The sequence below is a fragment of the Dioscorea cayenensis genome, chromosome 3 (genome assembly GCF_009730915.1).
Source record: "Dioscorea cayenensis subsp. rotundata cultivar TDr96_F1 chromosome 3, TDr96_F1_v2_PseudoChromosome.rev07_lg8_w22 25.fasta, whole genome shotgun sequence".
Lineage (NCBI taxonomy): Eukaryota > Viridiplantae > Streptophyta > Magnoliopsida > Dioscoreales > Dioscoreaceae > Dioscorea > Dioscorea cayenensis.
The window spans coordinates 2,369,385-2,388,648 of NC_052473.1; the positions used below are offsets into that span (position 1 = coordinate 2,369,385).

Consider the following 19,264-nt stretch of genomic DNA (forward strand, 5'->3'; position numbering starts at 1 on the left):
GAGATGAGATATTTATATTACTATAGTAATAATGTGCTACAATATTGAGCTGTTCACAAGCTTTAACAAGCCGAGTTCAAGTGTAACATCCCTAAATTTGGCTTATTTATTTTTCAAGCTTAGGAATTAGACTCAGAAATCACTCGTTTAGTTTAATAAATCAAGCTTAGGAATTAAACTCAAAAATCACTCATTTAGTTTAATAAATAAATGAGACAAGATCTCTTAGCTTTTAACACATTTATAGCTATATTTATAGAATAATTTTTGAAGAGTATTTAAGAGAAATATAACTGGTTTTAAGGCTTTTAGAATCACATAATAACACTGAATTTTCTTAGGAATCTGTATTTATGCCTGTCATTCATGGAGTCTTTGAAACAATTGCTACACAAAATGAAGAACAATAACAACAATTAACAAACATTAGTAAATCAAAATAGCATGCTTTTAAGGGAGTAACATTGTCTCAGTTTATACAAGACCAAGCCTAATACTCTATACAAACCTTATATATTAAGGTTTCAAAACTGCAAAAGCATGGATGAAATCCTATTACTCACTAGTACAAGGTTTCATTTCTGTTTTCCACCTTGTTAAGGCAAGCAAACATACAAAGACCAACTCAAATGATGACTCAAAATGGGGTGCAAACCACAGCACTTTTTAACTGATTCAAACCTCCCAAGTAGCAGGGAAAAACACACTTCCAAACAAACTTATTCTTAGAGACAACGACGACAACAAAGAGGAGCCTTGGTGCCAGAGCCCCGATGGGCGGTCGGAGCATGGGGCAAGATGACACGCCAGTTACAGGAGAATCACTCTCACAAGCATGGATTTTGCCCTCAGAAAGGAGGTGCCAAGCAAACAGGTCTTGAGTTTTACCCCCTTGTCTTTGCTCTCTTCATTCCAAGACTATTGTAAGGGGACACTGAACCGGACATGTGCGACGCTTCATCGCGTAGTGTCCCGTTGAGCAAAGCAAGCTCTCGCAGCTGCTGTTTCTTGAAGAAGTCCTGTGATTCATCCTGTATTCGAGAGACAGTGAGATTATATATGATGCACTAAATTGATGCAAAAGTTTTAGATATGGTTGCAAATGAAACATCACCACAGGCTTGAGCAGATCTTCAAGAATCTCGCGAGCTTGCATCAGTCGAGCTTCAATAATTTCAACCGGCAGCTCTGCCTCCACCAGTATGTGAAGAGGCTCATTGAGATGTTCATAACCAGGTTTCCCTCGCAGCATGTCTTCCTGTGATATTAATAACCAAAAGACATGCATATATTTAATTTTAAACAATTAAGTGCTTTTTCTGATGATGAACAGATGAAGGGGGTACTGATTAAGCTGAAACTGTGAACCCTTGAAAAGGAGTCTCCTTAATCGGTGTGTTTCTACAAATGGACCTCATACACACAACATGGTTCCCAAACTTGTGATTTAGTAGCCTGGGAGTTGAATAACTCAAATCCTAATTATGTCCTTCATTTACCAAAACTTGTTTTGATAGTGATTGGTAATAAAAAATTTCACAATAAGAAAATTGGAATCAAGCATCATTGCATAACCTTTCTTGACCAAGTGCTCCTTGGTGCAATGCTCCATTCAATATTTAATGGCGCGTATATTTTCATACATCTAATCAACAAAAGGAAAGTGCTTTTTTTATAATAAAAAAAAAATATTGTTTTACCTGTGTTGGATCCTTAATGCTGCCCCGTCCTCTTATTAGTACACGGCATTCCGTGCTTGCCTCCACACGCTTGAGTGAGTTTCCCCTAGGACCAAGAAGGCGCCCGACAAAGTTGTACTGCACAAATAAAAGATAAAAGGAAGAATCATATACATAGGGAGCTCAGAGAGCAAGAACAGAAGTAGATATCCAAATAAATATTAGCACATACAGTAGGGAATTTGTCAACTGGAATGTCCACTCTGATTGTCTTTTTAACAATAAGACCGGATGAGGCACCTTGCGAACCAAGCCAACCTTGTGCTGCTGAAGGTTGCAGCATTCCCATCCTCTGCCAAATATAAGAAAGATAACAATTATGTGCGAGAAACAAGGACAAATGAGTCTACACAATTTGCAGAATATCTTACTGTAAAAAAAAAAAATAATCAAAATATAAATCAGAACCAAGTGATATGCTGAGCAGTTGTGGTATTTCTCCAATGAAAAACAAATGTAGAATGAAAATATGATTTGACTCTAACAGTATCCTCAGGTAATATAACCACCAGGTTCAAAGTGATGTCATGTTATGAGAACAGGAAATAAAACAGTGTCTAAGAGAAATTGATGCTCACCAACTACAAAAAGAAAAGAATAATATCAAGAATTAATCAGCCAGAAACAATTCCTTTCAAGACAGGCAAACTAACAATACTTTTTAGGTCATAAGAAGCTGCAGTACCACATAGTTGGCCAGAAATTCTGACAACTCAGCCCAAACCTTGAAAGGTTTCTAAATAATGACATACACCAGCTTCAAAAGGCACAGTAAGGCATTTCTCAGACAGGGAACGTCTGGCTCAAACGCCATCCAAGAGATCACAACAAGATTGTAACCACTTGGATAAGAGTCATTGTGTTAGCACTATGTGCAAAGCTATCTAAAAGATCGAATCCGCACACTAGAATTTCATTTGTGAAGAAGGGCTTATAACCTACAGATGAATAAAATCAACTTGGTTTGAAGATGAAAATTCTGAGAAATATTCAAGAGATGGTACCCAAGAATTTAATAGATCACAGTTTGCATGAATATTAAGCATTTCGAACTCCAAAAAATATCAAATAGAATAATCAATTTGTCCAACTAGAGTAAAACAATGGCAAAAGCACAAACACCCCGCCCTGATTGTTAACCAAAGTTAGCATTAATAGCACGGGGCTGAATTGGCAATGCTTCTACAAGTTATAAAAAGAGATGCAGAGAGGAGTCATGTTAATGGTTAATATCCATACTTCTGGTTGAAATGCTGATGCCCACCCATTCATATCAGCTGCTCCTCCATTTGAAAACAATCCTCCAGTTGTCAGGGGCCTACCATGTTCTAGACCACTTTGATCTAAAAGAGATGCATTCCCCAACAACGTGGTTATACGCAAAATTTCTGCTTCAAAATGGCAACGTCAAGCATAAGATGCATTTGTCAGCATTTGTTGTAACATTAGTCAGCACTATACTATAAATGGACAAGCACAGGTCAATTAAAAGATTAGTAAAAATCATTTATCTTAAATAAAGAGTACAAATCTTACTCCAAACAATGGAGCGTCATCCCTTCACCTAACAGAAGCTAAGACGAGTAACAAGAAGAATAAACATATACATAATTCAAAAAACAGCTAGCAGGGCCTCCATTTCTAGGGACTCCCAAATATCACAAAATTTATAACTTAAAGCTAGGAGGTCAGTGCTGGAGAGTTAAAGAAACACAAAAATACTGATATAGGTCCTCAAAGTATCTGAATAAGTGATTCAAGCACAATCAAGTAGCATAAAAAGGTCAATTGATCAACTAACTGACAGTTCTCCAGTGCTATAGAATTAGAAATTGCAATCATTATTTTGAAAGTAACACATTAAAGAAATGACAGATCCAGAAGCATCGAAAGAACCAATTGAAAAACAATTTTCTCTGATCTGAGTTTATAAAGTTCTACTCACAATACACTAAGTTTCTTGCAGAAATGATGATATGGAGCTTCACATCCATAGGGTGCAGTAATTTGAGAGTTTAATATATCATGGATTACAAACAAAAATTACAGAAAAAAATTCAGTCAACAATGAATACATTCAATACCAATATTCATGAGCTGCATGCAAAGGACATTGACAATTGATTATGAAAATCAACTTTTCATCACTCTTCTCCAAGGTATTGAGGCAAGATCTAAAGGACAAGCTAAGCTTAAAGAGTGAAGGGTAACATTAATTTAGTTCTAATGCACCAATTCCTTGAGTTTCATCAGCCAACAACCCATGTATTGGCATAAAACTGTTCCTTAGCCAACATAATCCTTCCGCTTGCACAATACCTCTCAGCTTCCAAGATTAAAATTGGCAACCATGCTCATAGACTGCCATTAGCAACTTGATATAATAGTGCATGAGCAACTTGATCAGTATCTGAGAATTGACAGGTTCTCTTCTATCTACGCACGCAGATCATAAAAGATATGGCAGCCAATTTCAAAAGAACAAAGTAAAGCGCTTTCCTCACCCCACCAACAAAATGTTGAACAAGCCAAATAGATAACAAAATTTTTTTATGGAATTATATCTAGTTCATTAGCGTTCTCAAAAAGAAAGAAAGAAATCACAAACTATGCAATCAAATAATGTGAGCTAACAATCTAACTAGGTTCAAGCATTATCATGCGTGCACAATCTAGAGTGGTGGCCTAGTTTTATCATGACTCTGCACACTCTACAATAAGCATGTAAATGAAAAATTAAATACACTTTCATGTTTAACTTTCAAACCAAACCAAACCAAAATGTTTCAAGCTTCTCACAATTCATAGTTAATAACAATGATGAGATAAACTCCCATTTTTTCACCAAAATCATCTACCAAATCAAGCAGTAACAGAACCATGAGAATCCACTGAACAATCTCAAACCAATGCATCCACAAAAACCAGCATTATTGGCCTCTGAACACAGGACTGAGAAATTTCAAGAAATATAATTTGGCTCGCAAAGCGCACCCTGGTTCAACAACCGGTAGCTATGAGGAAGCACAGGGGTAAAAGGACCAAGTTTATGTCGTTCCGCGAGCAGCTCAGACAGATACCTGCCAAGCAATTCCAATTTCAGCACACTTGTAGCACACAAAAGTAAAGAACAACAACATTAGAATCTCGTAATAAGAATCCATGGCATAATAACAAGTCAGCAGCAACATTCATAGTATCAGATCTACTGTAAAACTAAATCAATGCTTTGCATTGAACACTACTTCACAAAGATCTAAAACGAACACACAAACTTCAAATTCATGAAATGCAAACAGTCACAAACACAAATGATCCATGCTGCTTGCTAAACCCTAAATCTCCCAACTTACAAATAACCAAGACCAAAATAAAGGTCCCAATTTTCACATATAAATCAGCAATAAAATTGATAGCATTGCATAGCATTGCATCGTCACTTCCCCCAAACCAAAACGCTCAAAATTCAGAAACCACTCTGAAAACCGCAAGCCAAACTCAGACACAACTTTTAACCTCACCAAACAGTAGATAAACATCAACACACCAACTCATAAATCTCAAATCCCCTCCCAAACAACAAAGATCCCAACTTTCACACAAAAACCACCACAAAAGCATGAAAACCACCAAGATCGCATCACCAACATCAAAACCACAACACAAAACACCTCAAAAAACAAGCAAAGCTAAGATCGGGAAGACTCCACCCGGATCCCCACAAAAGGCAACAAACCGCAAAAGCGATATCATCAGGCCAAAGAATCAGAGAAAATTAAGGGTTTTGGAAATACTTCTCCTGCTCAGCGAGGGCGGAAGAGGCAGAGCGAATTCCAGATAGATGGGGCGAGTGGGGAGCGGAAGGGGATGGGGAATAGGGCATGTAGCGCCCGGAGGACATGGCCGCTGAGGTTCCTCTCGACTTGATAGTCTCCGATGATGATGATCGGGATCCCGGCGAGAGAACGGCGGCCGTGCAAGCGTGGTAGGTTGGGGAGGAGAGGAAGGTGGGGTTCTTATGGAGCGAGAGAGAGAACAGTGATACTGCTCACGTACTTCCCCCAACTTTGCTAGAATAGTAATTTCCTAAATATTTAAATTACCATTTGTAAATTCATTTTAACTTAAGGGCTTATTTGCAATATATATATATATTTATTTATTTATTTATGTTGATAAATATTTATAAAATTTTATAGAATTTACAAGTGAGGGTGAGAGCTCATAATTTTTTGGTCTATTAATATTGGTCTCCTGAGTATAGTGTTTTTGTCTTTACTAAATACTCCCTCCGTTCCAAAAATATATGTGGTTTTTAAAAAAAATTATTTCAAAATAGTTGTCGATTTACAATATCAAGGCAATATTTATTTATTTTTTTCTAATTTTATCCATTTAATTTCCTAAATTATATAAATGAAAAGAATAATATTTATAGTCTCAAAAAAAATACATGGTTTCAAAAGAAGGATAGTTTAGTAATTTGAGTGTTTTTATGTTAAATTTTAGATAATTTAATACTATCTTTAATTTTTGTGTAACATCCTTAAAAAATATGTATTTAGGAACGGAGAAAATAGATAAATTTAATTATCAGTTAAAAAAATTATAAGTGAATTGAGATATTAATTTTTCACATCTGAGGTAGTGATGTAGTTTATCTATTTTGTAATAAATAAATAAATAAATAAATATTGAAAATAATGGAGTGCTATGTTTGGAAAATAATTTGGAATTAAAGTTTTATAAATTTTCAAAATCATAATTTTTATGCTTTATAAATCTAGTATTTAAAAAAAAATTATACAAAAGAGAAAATAAGGAACACTATATTATATATTTTTAAATCTGAATAATGAGTTATAATGAAAAATCAAGAATAAATGAGATTGAGAAATGTTCCTTCAATTGACCACATAATGTGTGAGTGTGTGTATATATAAATTTAAATTCTTTAATTATCTTTGAAGACATTGAGGAGGATGGATTTTACTTTGATGATATATAATGGTGTTTTCTGGCAAGTTTACTATTTTTATTTATTTTATTTTAAAATAATCAACTTGTTTTACATAGTATAGAGAGGTGAGTTACAAATATTTATATATATATATATATATATATATATATATATATATATATATATATCATATTTTAGTAATTTTTAATATAATTATGTGTAAGGATTATGCAAGAATTTTGGTTTTAAAAGGGTTTGTATGAAATTTTGATTTAATGAACTTTTAAGTACATAAATTCATTATGGGATTTTAAAGGGGTTTATATGAAAAAACTCCTTTTTAATCAACAATACACGTGGAGTTGCTTGCTTTTATTTATTGCTCCTTCTAAAAACATCTGCATTATTTATCACGCCTTCTTTTTTTATATTTATTTTATTTTATTTTTATTGTGAAATTAATTTTAAAAAACTTTTAGGTGGCAAATTTGATGCAATATTTTTCAAAAGATGAGAAAGCACATGCATTAATTAAATAAAAAAATGATCCATGTGTTTCCCAAAATGCATGAGTGAAGACAGTTGAAATTATTAAAAGATTTAAATATTCCACAATATATATACATAAACTAAATATAAACATAACAACACAATATAAACCATAAAAAAAAATTAAAAAAAACATAACATAATCTTAATTAGGAGCATATATCACCCGTTCTCAAGTGATTTACGTTTCGAGTCTCACAAATAATATAACAATGTTTTAATAACCGGACCGGTTGTTGAACCGGTTAAGCAACCGGTTCCTGTCCAACCGGTTGAACCGGTTGAACCGGCCGGTTCAACCGGATTTAATTTTTTCAAATAAATAAATATTTAAAAATTTAAAAAACATTAAAAATAAGTAAAAAATAATTTCAAAAATAAAGAAAAAATAATAAAAAAAGATACAAAATTACATATTGCAAATTTAAATTACCTTTATGAGGTCATAAAGTTTTAACTTTACATAAAATTAAAATTTTCAAAATACAAATATACAAAAATACAACTATACAACAAATATTGAAAAATAAAGAATTAAATAAAATATAAGTCTACAAGTATACAACAACAACAATAATGATTAAAAAATTAAAACCAAACCGTTCAAATATTTGGTTTAACACTTTAACTTTAATGAGTTTAATTATTGATTAGTGTAAAATTATAAGTTAATTATAATAAATTAATAATAATAAATTATAATATATTGATATTTTTTATGCATCTTGTTTTTTATTTTTTTGACTTTTTTGTTAACTTGATATAAGTTTTTAATTATAAAATAAATTAATTAAATTAATTAATAAATTATTAATTAACCGGTCCGGTCCAACCGGTTCACCGGTTCACCGGTTGAACCGGTTGAACCGGCCGGTCCGGTTCTTTTGTAGTATATATTACTAACCGGACCGGTTTACCGGCCGGTTCCCGGTTGAACCGGTTGAACCGGCCGGTCCGGTCCGGTTTTTAAATCATTGTAATATAACATAATCTTATATCCAAAATGAACGTATAGTCCACTGATTCTCATATAATTTACATTCAGAGGAGGCTGAGTTTAAGTCTCTCAGCTCACAAATGCACATTTAAATCCTCCATAAAAAGTGTTCTTTTTCTCCAGAGTTGTATGATAGATGTCTAATAGAATTAATAACTCTAGAGAGTTCTCGAACTATAGTAACTATTGTATCTATCTATCCCTTAACGATCTATTAAGTAAAGATAATTGTGGTTTATATATATATATATATATAAATTTCAACTTTCCACTCATTAACTTTAAGTAAAAAGTGGTCTAACATTCTTTCCTTATCAACCAATTTCACACGAGACATGTCTTACTCTACAATCATTCAATAAGTCTAGAAGGAAATTTTTCAAAATTAAATTTGAAATTTAGATATTTGCATTTCATTAAAAAGGTCTGAAAGGTATTCATTTTATTTAACTCTTAAAAAGGATCTTGTAAAAAATGTTACATAATATGGGTGAAAGCACTGAAAGGCCTCAATAACAATATAATAGACTTTGCCAATATTTGGAATAATATTTATATCTTTAAAAAAAATTAAAACTAACACTTTTACATACACATCCCCTAAAATTATTATTATTATTAATATTATTACTTTTCTATTAAAGGTGCCAAAACAACAAGTAAATGAGATAGTAGACTAATTACACTTAACAGCCTTTTAGCGATCTATCATATAGGAAGAGCTAACAGATGTTACAGATAGAACAATAAAAACCTGCTAAATGAGTCTAAAATAATATATAAAAAACCATAACCCTCATAATATAAATTTTTTTCATCATACAATCTTAGAGAGGTGAAGAATGCAGTTTTTTCCATAGAAAACTTACACTAAAGCCCAAGATATAATCTGGTCTCAATGAATAATCTGTGGGTATGAGATTTCAAACTCACACCTACCCACTCACTGTTAACGGAAAAAACCAATGAGTTCTGGAAAGGTTCTCAAAATTATTATTTATATTATTATTATTATTATTATTATTGTTTATATGTGATGAAAATATTATAAAGAGAAGGTTGTATTTATTGAGAACAAATCCTCCATGGGATTTGAGGTTGTTTTTTAAGAAATAAATAAATATATAAACAAATAAAGTGTCAATAGGAGCCAATGTCTTCAATCAATTAGTCTGAATTATTTATTTACCTAACAAATATTCATTTTATAGCTTCATGGTTGTGATTTCTAAAGCAATATTTGCAATCACAAACCAGATAACATGACAAAAGAAATTTATTATTCGAATAGATGTTTGGTATTTTATTAACATAATAAAATATAAAATTATTAAATATCAATAATATCTTTGTCATGTCTTAAATTTTTTATTTTTTAAAATTTTGACTGAAGCATATTTATGAGGTTAAATACTTAAATCTAATAAATTATAGTCATGAAATGTGTTTCTGTAAAAGAAACAAATGCATTGAAAGAGATGTTTGTGGGAATTTTTGTCAGCTGGAATTTATAGATGTCAAACTGGCTTGTGTGGCATGACATGACATGATATTTTATATTTTAACAATGAATTGTATTTATTAAACAAAATAAACAAAGAGAAAAATGAGTGGGTGATGTTTTTTTTTTATTTATTTTTTTAACTTATAATAAAGTATTTGTAATTTTTTAATAGAAAAATAAACTTTAAACTTTAGCGGTGTTTTTTAGTGTTTTTTTTAGAACGGTGTTTAATAGGTTGTTGGATTAATACTGCAAAAACAATAATGAAATAATTAAAATATTAACTCCTAATTAGGGGTGGCAATAATCTGTCCGGACCCGCCGGCCCGGTTTTGTCCGGCCCGGAATAAAAAGGGTTTGGACATAAGGGTTTCAGAATCGCGGGTACGGGTCCCGGACGTACGCTAGTTGTCCGGATGAAATCCGGCCGGGTCCGGACATAGAAATTGGACAATCGCCCTTTTAACCCCTAAAACTTTAAAAGCTCACAACCTTAGCCCATTTGTTTTTAAAAGCTATTCTTCTAAAAAAACTTTAAACATATATTGTTTTTTCTATTAAGACTTAGATTTTTCTATAATTTGAGTTGAGTTTTGGATTATTGATGTTTTTTTGCATTTAATGTGAATTAAATTATTTTTTGTATAATTTAATATTTGAGCTGAACTTAAAAAAATAAACTTTATAGAATTCGGACAAATTTGGACATCCGGACAACCCGGTTTTAAAATAAACCGGGTTTGGACATGCCAAGTTTGTCCGGATTTAAAACCGGGCCGGGTTCGGACACAAGTTTTTCTATTTATATTAGTAGTTGTCCGAACCCGGTTTTGTCCGGACCCGAATTTTTGCCACCCCTACTCCTAATAGATGATTAAAATGTAATAATAAAAACTTGTATATGTGTGTTTTAAATAACTTGTTCAAATTATAAAAATATAAAATAAAAAAATAATCTACCTAAATATTTAAATAGAACCATACAGACTTACATTCTTAAAAACATAACCCTACAAACAATTTTAAGTGAAAATTCTTTATAAAGTTAAACTAATATACATTTGTGATGTTGATGATTTTATTTATTTTTATTTTTTAAAATAATATAGACAAATCATAACACACACTCTTCAAATCTTTGACCATACTGTAAGTGAGAAATGAACTTTTAACTTTTCACATAAGAGTCAACAGTTTTTTTTTTTTTTGACCCCCGCCATGCAACCCTAGAGGGGAGAACGAGAGGTAATCCTCACACAGAACTCTCACAGGGGACCCTAAATATGAATTGTAAGCTGAGAGCTTTGAACTTGAGACCTCTTACTTACAACCATGGGTAGTTACCATTGGGCTAGCCCAAGGTTCCTGAGTCAACAGTATTACTACTCACCTTTTAAACAATAATTATTTTTTATATATAAAATAGAAAATAATAAATCTAAGAATATAATAAGTTTTATTAAGTTGAACAAATGCTTAAATTATGAGAACACTTGTTAGGACTTTTAAGTTGTGTTGAATTTCTTTGGTGGCGGATTTCCTCTGAAGATTAGCTCATTAGCATACAGACAAAACAGGCCATTGTAGCACTGTCATTGAATACAATAACAATTTTCTTAAATATAAGTCAAAGGTCATAACAGCAACCATAGATTCATTAGTTCATCTCATTAAAACAAAAAAACAAAACAATAAGCCCTGAAGGGAAGATATTCACTATTTATTGTCTGCATCCAGAATTGGAAAACAAAACTTGAAAAATGAAATGGTTCTAGTGCTTGACAAGGAACAGAATTGAGTGTAGTATTAAGTATTTCATGAAAGAATTCAGTAGCACTGGCTACAAATCATAAGAAAAGAGTGCTTGAATATGGTGCTCAATGACTTCTAAGACTTAAACTGTTAGGGAGCCCGGGGTATACAACACACAGCACAACGGACAAAACCTGGCAGTCAATACTATTCACCCCTTTGGATCAAACGACAAGCAAATACACAATTCTCATTCAAAAACCAATGTACATCATTTTTCAGAAATAATCCTTGTGGGAAAACTCCTCACTACAAAGAGAAACCACAAGGACCTAAAGTGTTCAATTGGTATGGGAGTGCTACAGTGTTCTTCTTCTCCCTTAAGCTACAACCTAGCTTAATCCGGCTAATCAATGCATACAAATATACAATAAGCCTCTCTTGAGCAAATAAGAACACACAACAAGATGATAAACAACTTGCCCTAGCAACCTTCCCACCTTCTTGTAACCCCTAGCTTAGGTTTACAAGAATGAAGAAAAAGAGTACAAATATACCTTCACTTCTTCTTCTTTGAGCTCACAAGCTCAGATCCGAAACTCTAGGATGTCTTCAAGGCTTCCCCTTTGATGGATGTTGAAGCCCTAGCCCGTAGCACTCTCTCCCTTTCTTTTTCTCTCAAGAGACCTCAAGAATGCACTATTCATTGAAGAGAGAATGAAGAGTTAAGTAACTCATTCGGGATGCTACAGTAGCCCATACGGTCTCCATGCGGGCCGCATGGAGCCCGTGAGGTTTACAGCCATTCTCTGCATCCCCGTTGCTACAGTAATTTCTGCACAAACTCAATATTGAGTTATACATCCATCTTAGAGCTTCAAACAGGGCTGGACACCTCACATAAACCTATGCAAGATAATTTTGGATTTGAAGGTAAATTTGGAGATGAAGAACAAGCATAAGTCAAACTGATAGATGAAACCAATATTTGGTCAATTGAAAGTCATAAAAATAATCTAATTATGTTCTAGCATGGATCCTTATGTTGTATGATGGTCAGCACAAAAATTGAAAACCTCTACAAAATATAATGAAAGAAGAAAAATAACTTGCCTTTTTCGAGAATGAACGATAAACTGGATATTCTCATCTCCAGGCCTGCAGACTCAAATAGCACAGGCATTGCTAGAGTTGCAGAATTTCTGGAGAAAGGAAACCAATAAGCCCTGCTCCTAATATAAATCCATCTGTATGAAGAATTGTGACATTTAGATGCCATTAAAGTTTTTCAAACAGGTCAATGCAAAAGAAGTTCATTGCAGATTGGATTATTTATTACAATTAATTATGCTATCATGCTCAGGATAGACGAGGTAAGATTCGTCAGAAGAGACATGAAAATCGTAATCAACTGATAAGATTCAACAATCATAGAGAAAAATTCAACATGATCCTTCTAAATAATTGAGACAATATCCAAGTTGAAAATCCATAGCACATGGAGCTAAAAAGTAATCCAATTCATCCATGAGGCAATTAGATCTCACTAACTAGGATCTCTGTTGCACACAGCGGGGGACCCACAACCCCAAAAGACCGGCCTGATAGGGTGGGATTGCCCCCCACATATATGCATATGGACTCCCCCTCAATTAGGCGATATAGGACTAAACCAGGTTTGCAACAATCTCAATTTCCACAATTACAGAGAAGAAAACCAAAGGCTACTCTTAAGTCTTAACAAGAATTTAACAATGTTTAGCTCAAAAAGATGAGCAATAGATTCATATGATTTATAGCTAATCAAGGAAGAGAAAATGACGAATGCATACCATTCTCAACTAAACACATTTGAGCACTACATTGATACAAACAAGTAAGACACAAACTGCTATAGTGTTGGCAAGCATACCAAAACGCGACACACAAGATGAGCAATGAATAGATTTATGACAGGCCATGCAAGCACACAAGCAAGGGTCGAAATCACCGCAATAATTGAGAAGTGAATTGAAGCCTATACATAACAAGAATTTAACAGAAATTAGCTAACATATATGAACACTAGATTCAAATCAATGGAAATAAAATCATGTTAAGCTAAATGCGTTTAAGCACTCTATTCATACAAACAGCTATACAATGTCAGGAAGAAAAGCACATCAGAAGAGGTTCCCAAGCAAAAAATCATGGAATTGGGAATATCTTATGTTCTCAATTGAACTCTCTCTGCATGAAAAATCCTAAACATCTCCAATTCGCCTTCTTCTCTATATACTGCAAGAGCTCTAGTTATATTACTACCATTAGTACACTTAGAAATCAAAATCTGGAAATGAAACCTCACTAAATCCATGAATCTAAACACAAACAAACTCAAGCAAAAAAAATTTTTCCCATTAGTGCACACTGAAACCGAAATCGGGAAATGAAACCCCACTAAATCCATGAATCTAAGCACAAACAAACTCAAGCAAAACAAACAAACAAAAAAAGATTTTTTTTATCAATTAGTACACATTGAAACCGAAATCTGGAAATGAAAACCCACTAAATTCATTAATCTAAACACAAATACCAAGCGAAACAAAAAGATAAATTTTTTTTTTTAAAAATGAAGCAAAACCTTCAAATCAGTTCTCACCATTACTCCATGGGAGAACATCCGATTGAACCCTAAAAAGCCTGAAAACGAAACCCCATGCGAAGGCGCAGAGGAGCAGAGGCCATGGATGGAGGGGCAAGCTCCTCCTAACAGTGATCCCCTGCCCAAATCTCTGCACAACCGCCATTGACGGCAAGCCCTAGTGATTGAATCGAGAGATTAATTTGAAAAAAATTAGCGCGAGAAAATCAATGAGCGGGCGGGAAAATCGTGGACTTCTTAATAAAATTTTATTATTTTAGATGGTTTTTAAAATGTATATATTTATGTGGAATAAATATTAGGAAAAATTTAAAAAAAAAAACCTATGTGGTTTCCGAGTTTTGCAAAATAACGAGTGATGATATGTTTTGTGGTTTTTCAGATTTGCAAGTTTTTTAAAACCAATAACTTTTTCATTTTTGATATGGACAAAATCGTCCATTCATATAAAAAACTGTTATATGGCACAAGTAATATGATTTTTCAACATGATTTTTTAATATGATTTTATTTGAATTTTAAAATTTAAGTTTTTTTCTGGAATCCTGGGAGAGATTAATAAACTTAAAATATATGTATACATATATATGTCATATAAGTTAATTTTTAAATTAAATGACGATTTCTGCCCATAAGAGTTAACACCGTTAATTGTTTGATAAATGTTTGTCCTATTTTTGCAAATTTGGGTAACTATTTTTTTGCAAATCTAGGAAACCACACGTTATAGAATCGGAAGAAAAAAAATATCCACTCCTTACTTTGCAAAACTCGAAAACCACATACGTTTTTTTTTCAAATATTAATGATAATTTTTATTTATAATGAAATAAAAAAAAATACAACCAATGGTATTTGGTCAATTGGTATCAGGTTCCTTACATATGGTGTTTGTTTTGGGGAGGACACGAGATCGAATTCTACGTCCGCGTAAGGTGAGAGCATGGTGGTGTTGAGCTTGCAGTTGCGCTCCACACAAGTGTACGTCCTTGACTTACCCTTAGATGGGGGGCGCTTGTCATCTATTGTCAATATATATATATACAAAAGAGTGTTTATTTTAGTAAGTTTTAAAAACCTTCCCATGGGAAGATCTTCGTCATAATAGAGCTTATCAATTCAAAACAATTGTTGTTAGATATATATTGTGTGTGTACCACCATGTTATTTAAAATTATGCAACATATCGGTAGATTTTCTAACTACATAACATTTTGCATTAAATTTATTAGTATAGAATCAAAGTTGAAGTGCACACGTGTAACCATATTCGACTAAACTCGAGTTCAGGTGAAACCCATCATCCTATGGACATTTCAACAGTTACTAACAGTAAGTAAAAATTAAAATATAAATTTTTTTAATTGTGTTTAAAGAAATATACAGAGAAATAAACTAAGTAATGTTAAGCATAGTTTTTATGTTTATTTTTATAATCACTTGCATCAAAATCTATTCCAATAAAATCCAAAGCGATATTTGTGTGGAATTTGTATCAAATAATTCCTACGTCTTACTATTCCAAATTTCACTGTTTGATTCTAATTATGAAAAAAAATTTATACACATTTTTAATCAGAATATAAATTAGTACAAAACTTAGTCATTATGCTTTTAAATTTGACAAAATGAATATAAAAAATATCCTAATCAAAATATAGATTAGTGCAAAACTTAATTATTATGCTTTTTAAATTTGACAAAATAAATTTAAAAAATATTTGGTAGAACACTAACTTGATTTTTCACTCTTTGTAAATTTATCCAAATAAAAAACATATCAAACATATGTGATATTTTTAACAAAAGAAACACACACAACCAAATAACAAATGAATCAACATTTAAGGCACAAATAAATAAGTGAAATTATTTTTAATTATTAATACCATATTTAATATAAACAAAAAAAAAATCAACAAATTGTTTTCTTTCCTTGAAATTATTTATTTTATAATTAACAAATACAATGAATATTATATTATATATTACATATCATATAATAAAAAAACATATAATAAACAAATTAAATAGTCCCTTTGAAGTTTGGTTTTTCACAAAAAAAAAAAAAGGCTTCTGAGTTTGAATATTTATAGAAGGTCCCTTTTTTTTACATTGTTTTTGTCATTTTGTCATAAAAGTAACTGATTTTGACGAAAATGCCTCTTGATTTTCTAAGCGGAAACACATAATATTAATTGGAAGTGTCAGATATTAAACGAAATGGTACTATATGGTAAGTGAATATTTTTGTAATTACACGAAACATGTAATGTTAAATGAAAACTATACCATTTAAATGAGAAATATATGTTGTAAGATAGAATAAACTGACGAAATGAACTGCATGGACTAAAAAGTAAACTATTAGAAAAATAATGGATATTGTCTGGCAAATTTAAATGTCAGAACGTTTGTCTAGGATGTTTTGAAACTTTCAAGAATATATAGTTTATTTTCCCTAAAAAAAATTCATAATTCTAAAATAATATTTAAAAATATTTTAATTAACCTAGTATCTACTTAGAGGACTCAAATGAAATATCTAATGAAACATTTAATGCAAACAAATAAATGTAATTAAATATTTCCCACAATTAATTTCACATTTAATACAAACAAAACAAATACAAAAATGCATTATAAATTTTTTACCTAACGGCCGCCCCCAGGCCCACCGCCAGGTGGCCCAATCAGATGTCGTTATTCAAAATAAAGTTCCCGCCATTAGTGGAGAGCCCCGAGGTGGAGTACCCATTATGCCTGGCCTAGCCGATTCATCATTACCTGTCATTTGGAATTTGAATTTGAATAAATAGAAATGTAAAAACAAACATAATAAGCGAAAGCTTCCAAAATACATATAATAACTATAGCTTCCCGAGTACTAAGTAAACAAATACCCATTTAGGTCACAATGCCAGATAACGAGAAAAACACAATGAAGGGTATGCAGAAGTAAGACATGTATGTATAAGTACAAAAGAAACGATACATGTATAAATAAGACAAATAGATTCATATCCAGAAAAAAATAAAAAAAAAACATAAGGCAAAATAAATATATTAATAAATATTGTATTGTATATTAAAATCTTGTTTTATGTCGAGTACATGTTGGTCTATTCTTCTAACAAGGTAAGACACAACACGAATTACATTGTTAACGGAAATAACACCAGATTACTCAGAAATAACAGTACACAATTTTTAAATACATGAAGGAAACCACATGTACTCGGATGTAGGGTAGTAAAAAATCTGAAAGTGAACCATCATTTGTGAATATGAATTGCCCTCCTCAAATTATTGTTGAATTGTATTTGAACCATGACGATGTCATACGGTTTACCAAAGGGCCATTGGTGATGTTCAATCAACTTGAAATACAAGGGATTAACTAACTGCCAAACATATACTCCCCTCTCAGCCTGTGGTGCAGTAATGAGGAGTCCGGTACGGAAATCTATGTTGAATGTAGTCGATAGAGATATGTACGTGATAATAACAATTTGTAGACCACACTGTCACCGACGTAGAACCGGAAAGGTGAGAGCCGGAAGAGGGGAGAGTAAATAAACCAAAACACTGCATTATGATGGGTCTACTACCTTAGAGAAATATTTTCAAATTTATCAAGAAACTCTAAATAGCTGGAATCAGGTCCAAGATTGCATAAAAATAATAGCAGGAACATCCCCTGGGATCTGAACAGGTTTCCCGTATTTACAGTTTGACTGTCAATCTCGCCGCGCACCAATTAACTCCTTCCCGTGCTTTAACTTGAGATGCTAAGGAGCAACGTCATCAATCACATTGTACATGACATCATTCCGGAAGGTGTTTGCATTGAAGTTCATGTGTCCACAGATATAGTTATGCGGGCTCAAAGATCAAGCCCATATTGTTTTACCTGATTTGCTCGGGCCTTCTAATATCAACTCATTGGCCGATCAATATCAGTCTTATGAACATATTTATTATTTCCCTCCGCCCACGCAGCGCCATTAACAATAAAATTAAACAAAAAAGGTACTGAACATTTTTATAGTTATGCGAAACACGTAATATTAAACGAAAACTATACATTTTAAGAGGAAGTATATGTTTTAAGATTAAATAAACTGATGGAGTGAGCTGCATGGACTAAAAAGTAAACTTAAAAAAAAAATGATTGTTTGGCAAATTTAAATGTCAGAGTCTCTGTCAGGGATATTTTGAAACTTTCAAGAACTTATAATTTATTTTTCCAAAAAAAAATTATAATTCTAAAATAATATTTAAAAATATTTTTGTTAACCAAGTATCTATTGAAGGACTCAAATGAAATATCCAATGAAACATTTAATGCAAGCAAATAAATATAATTAAATATTTTCCATATCACATTTAATATAAACAAAAACAAACACATGAATGCATTATGAATTTTAAAAAAAATCCTTTCATGAAGCCCTCTCCAATCAAATTAATATTAATAAAAGCATTAAACTATTATTAAATTGTTGATAAAAATTTATTATTTACTTTAATATGCATGAACACCCACGAGAAAAGAACACTCGAACCAATTTTTTTTTTTTATAAATAAAATACACCTTAATATTACAATTTAATAAAAGTTGAAAGTATACAATTGTTAAAATTAAAATTGCAGGTTAAAAAGAAATTAACAGTATTTTTCAAAAAAAAAAAATTTTACCATTAATTTTCTTATGAAAATCCTGCCGATTAAATTTATCTTATGTCTTAAAATCTAATTTGAGTGTTATTTTGTAACATTTAATAAAAAATGACTTAAAGTGCAGATATAGATATAGATCAATTATCAATATGATTGTTACTATTTTATTATATTATGTTATTAATTTTTTTTAAATAGACAAATTATATTAAGACTAGACAGAAGCATGCAATTAATACTTCAATATATTTAAGTTAAAATTCAAATTTATTTACTCAATAAAAACGCGAGTACTTTATTTTAAAAATTTGATATAGATCAAGGGAAAAAGGTTATAGACCGTGTTATTATATCTCAAATAAATGATGATAATGATTGTTTTTTTTGGCCAAATGTGTTGCAGTTTGTACTTCTAATTAGTTAATAATATTA

General features: G+C 31.8%; 1 protein-coding gene across 1 annotated transcript; it reads right to left on the reverse strand.

Annotated features, from left to right (window-relative positions):
- Positions 1-416: 416 nt before the first annotated feature.
- LOC120251852 (KH domain-containing protein At5g56140-like) lies at positions 417-5,786 on the reverse strand. The gene is made up of 7 exons (XM_039260509.1): positions 5,534-5,786; positions 4,734-4,819; positions 2,979-3,127; positions 1,912-2,031; positions 1,701-1,817; positions 1,115-1,258; positions 417-1,031 (listed from the first exon to the last, which is right to left on the reverse strand). The coding sequence occupies exons 1-7, from the start codon at positions 5,638-5,640 to the stop codon at positions 885-887; spliced, it is 870 nt and encodes a 289-aa protein (XP_039116443.1). The 5' UTR covers positions 5,641-5,786; the 3' UTR covers positions 417-884.
- Between the last annotated feature and the right edge of the window lie 13,478 nt (positions 5,787-19,264).

Bases quoted from the DNA above. Each gene is read 5' to 3' on its own strand.
- LOC120251852 (XM_039260509.1), bottom strand. From the start codon at position 5,640: ATGTCCTCCGGGCGCTACATGCCCTATTCCCCATCCCCTTCCGCTCCC. The intron at 4,820-5,533 runs GTATTTCCAAAA...ATTGCTTGGCAG, and splicing joins GCCCTCGCTGAGCAGGAGAA to GTATCTGTCTGAGCTGCTCG. The intron at 2,032-2,978 runs GTATGGATATTA...TATATTTGGCAG, and splicing joins CATCAGCATTTCAACCAGAA to AGGATGGGAATGCTGCAACC.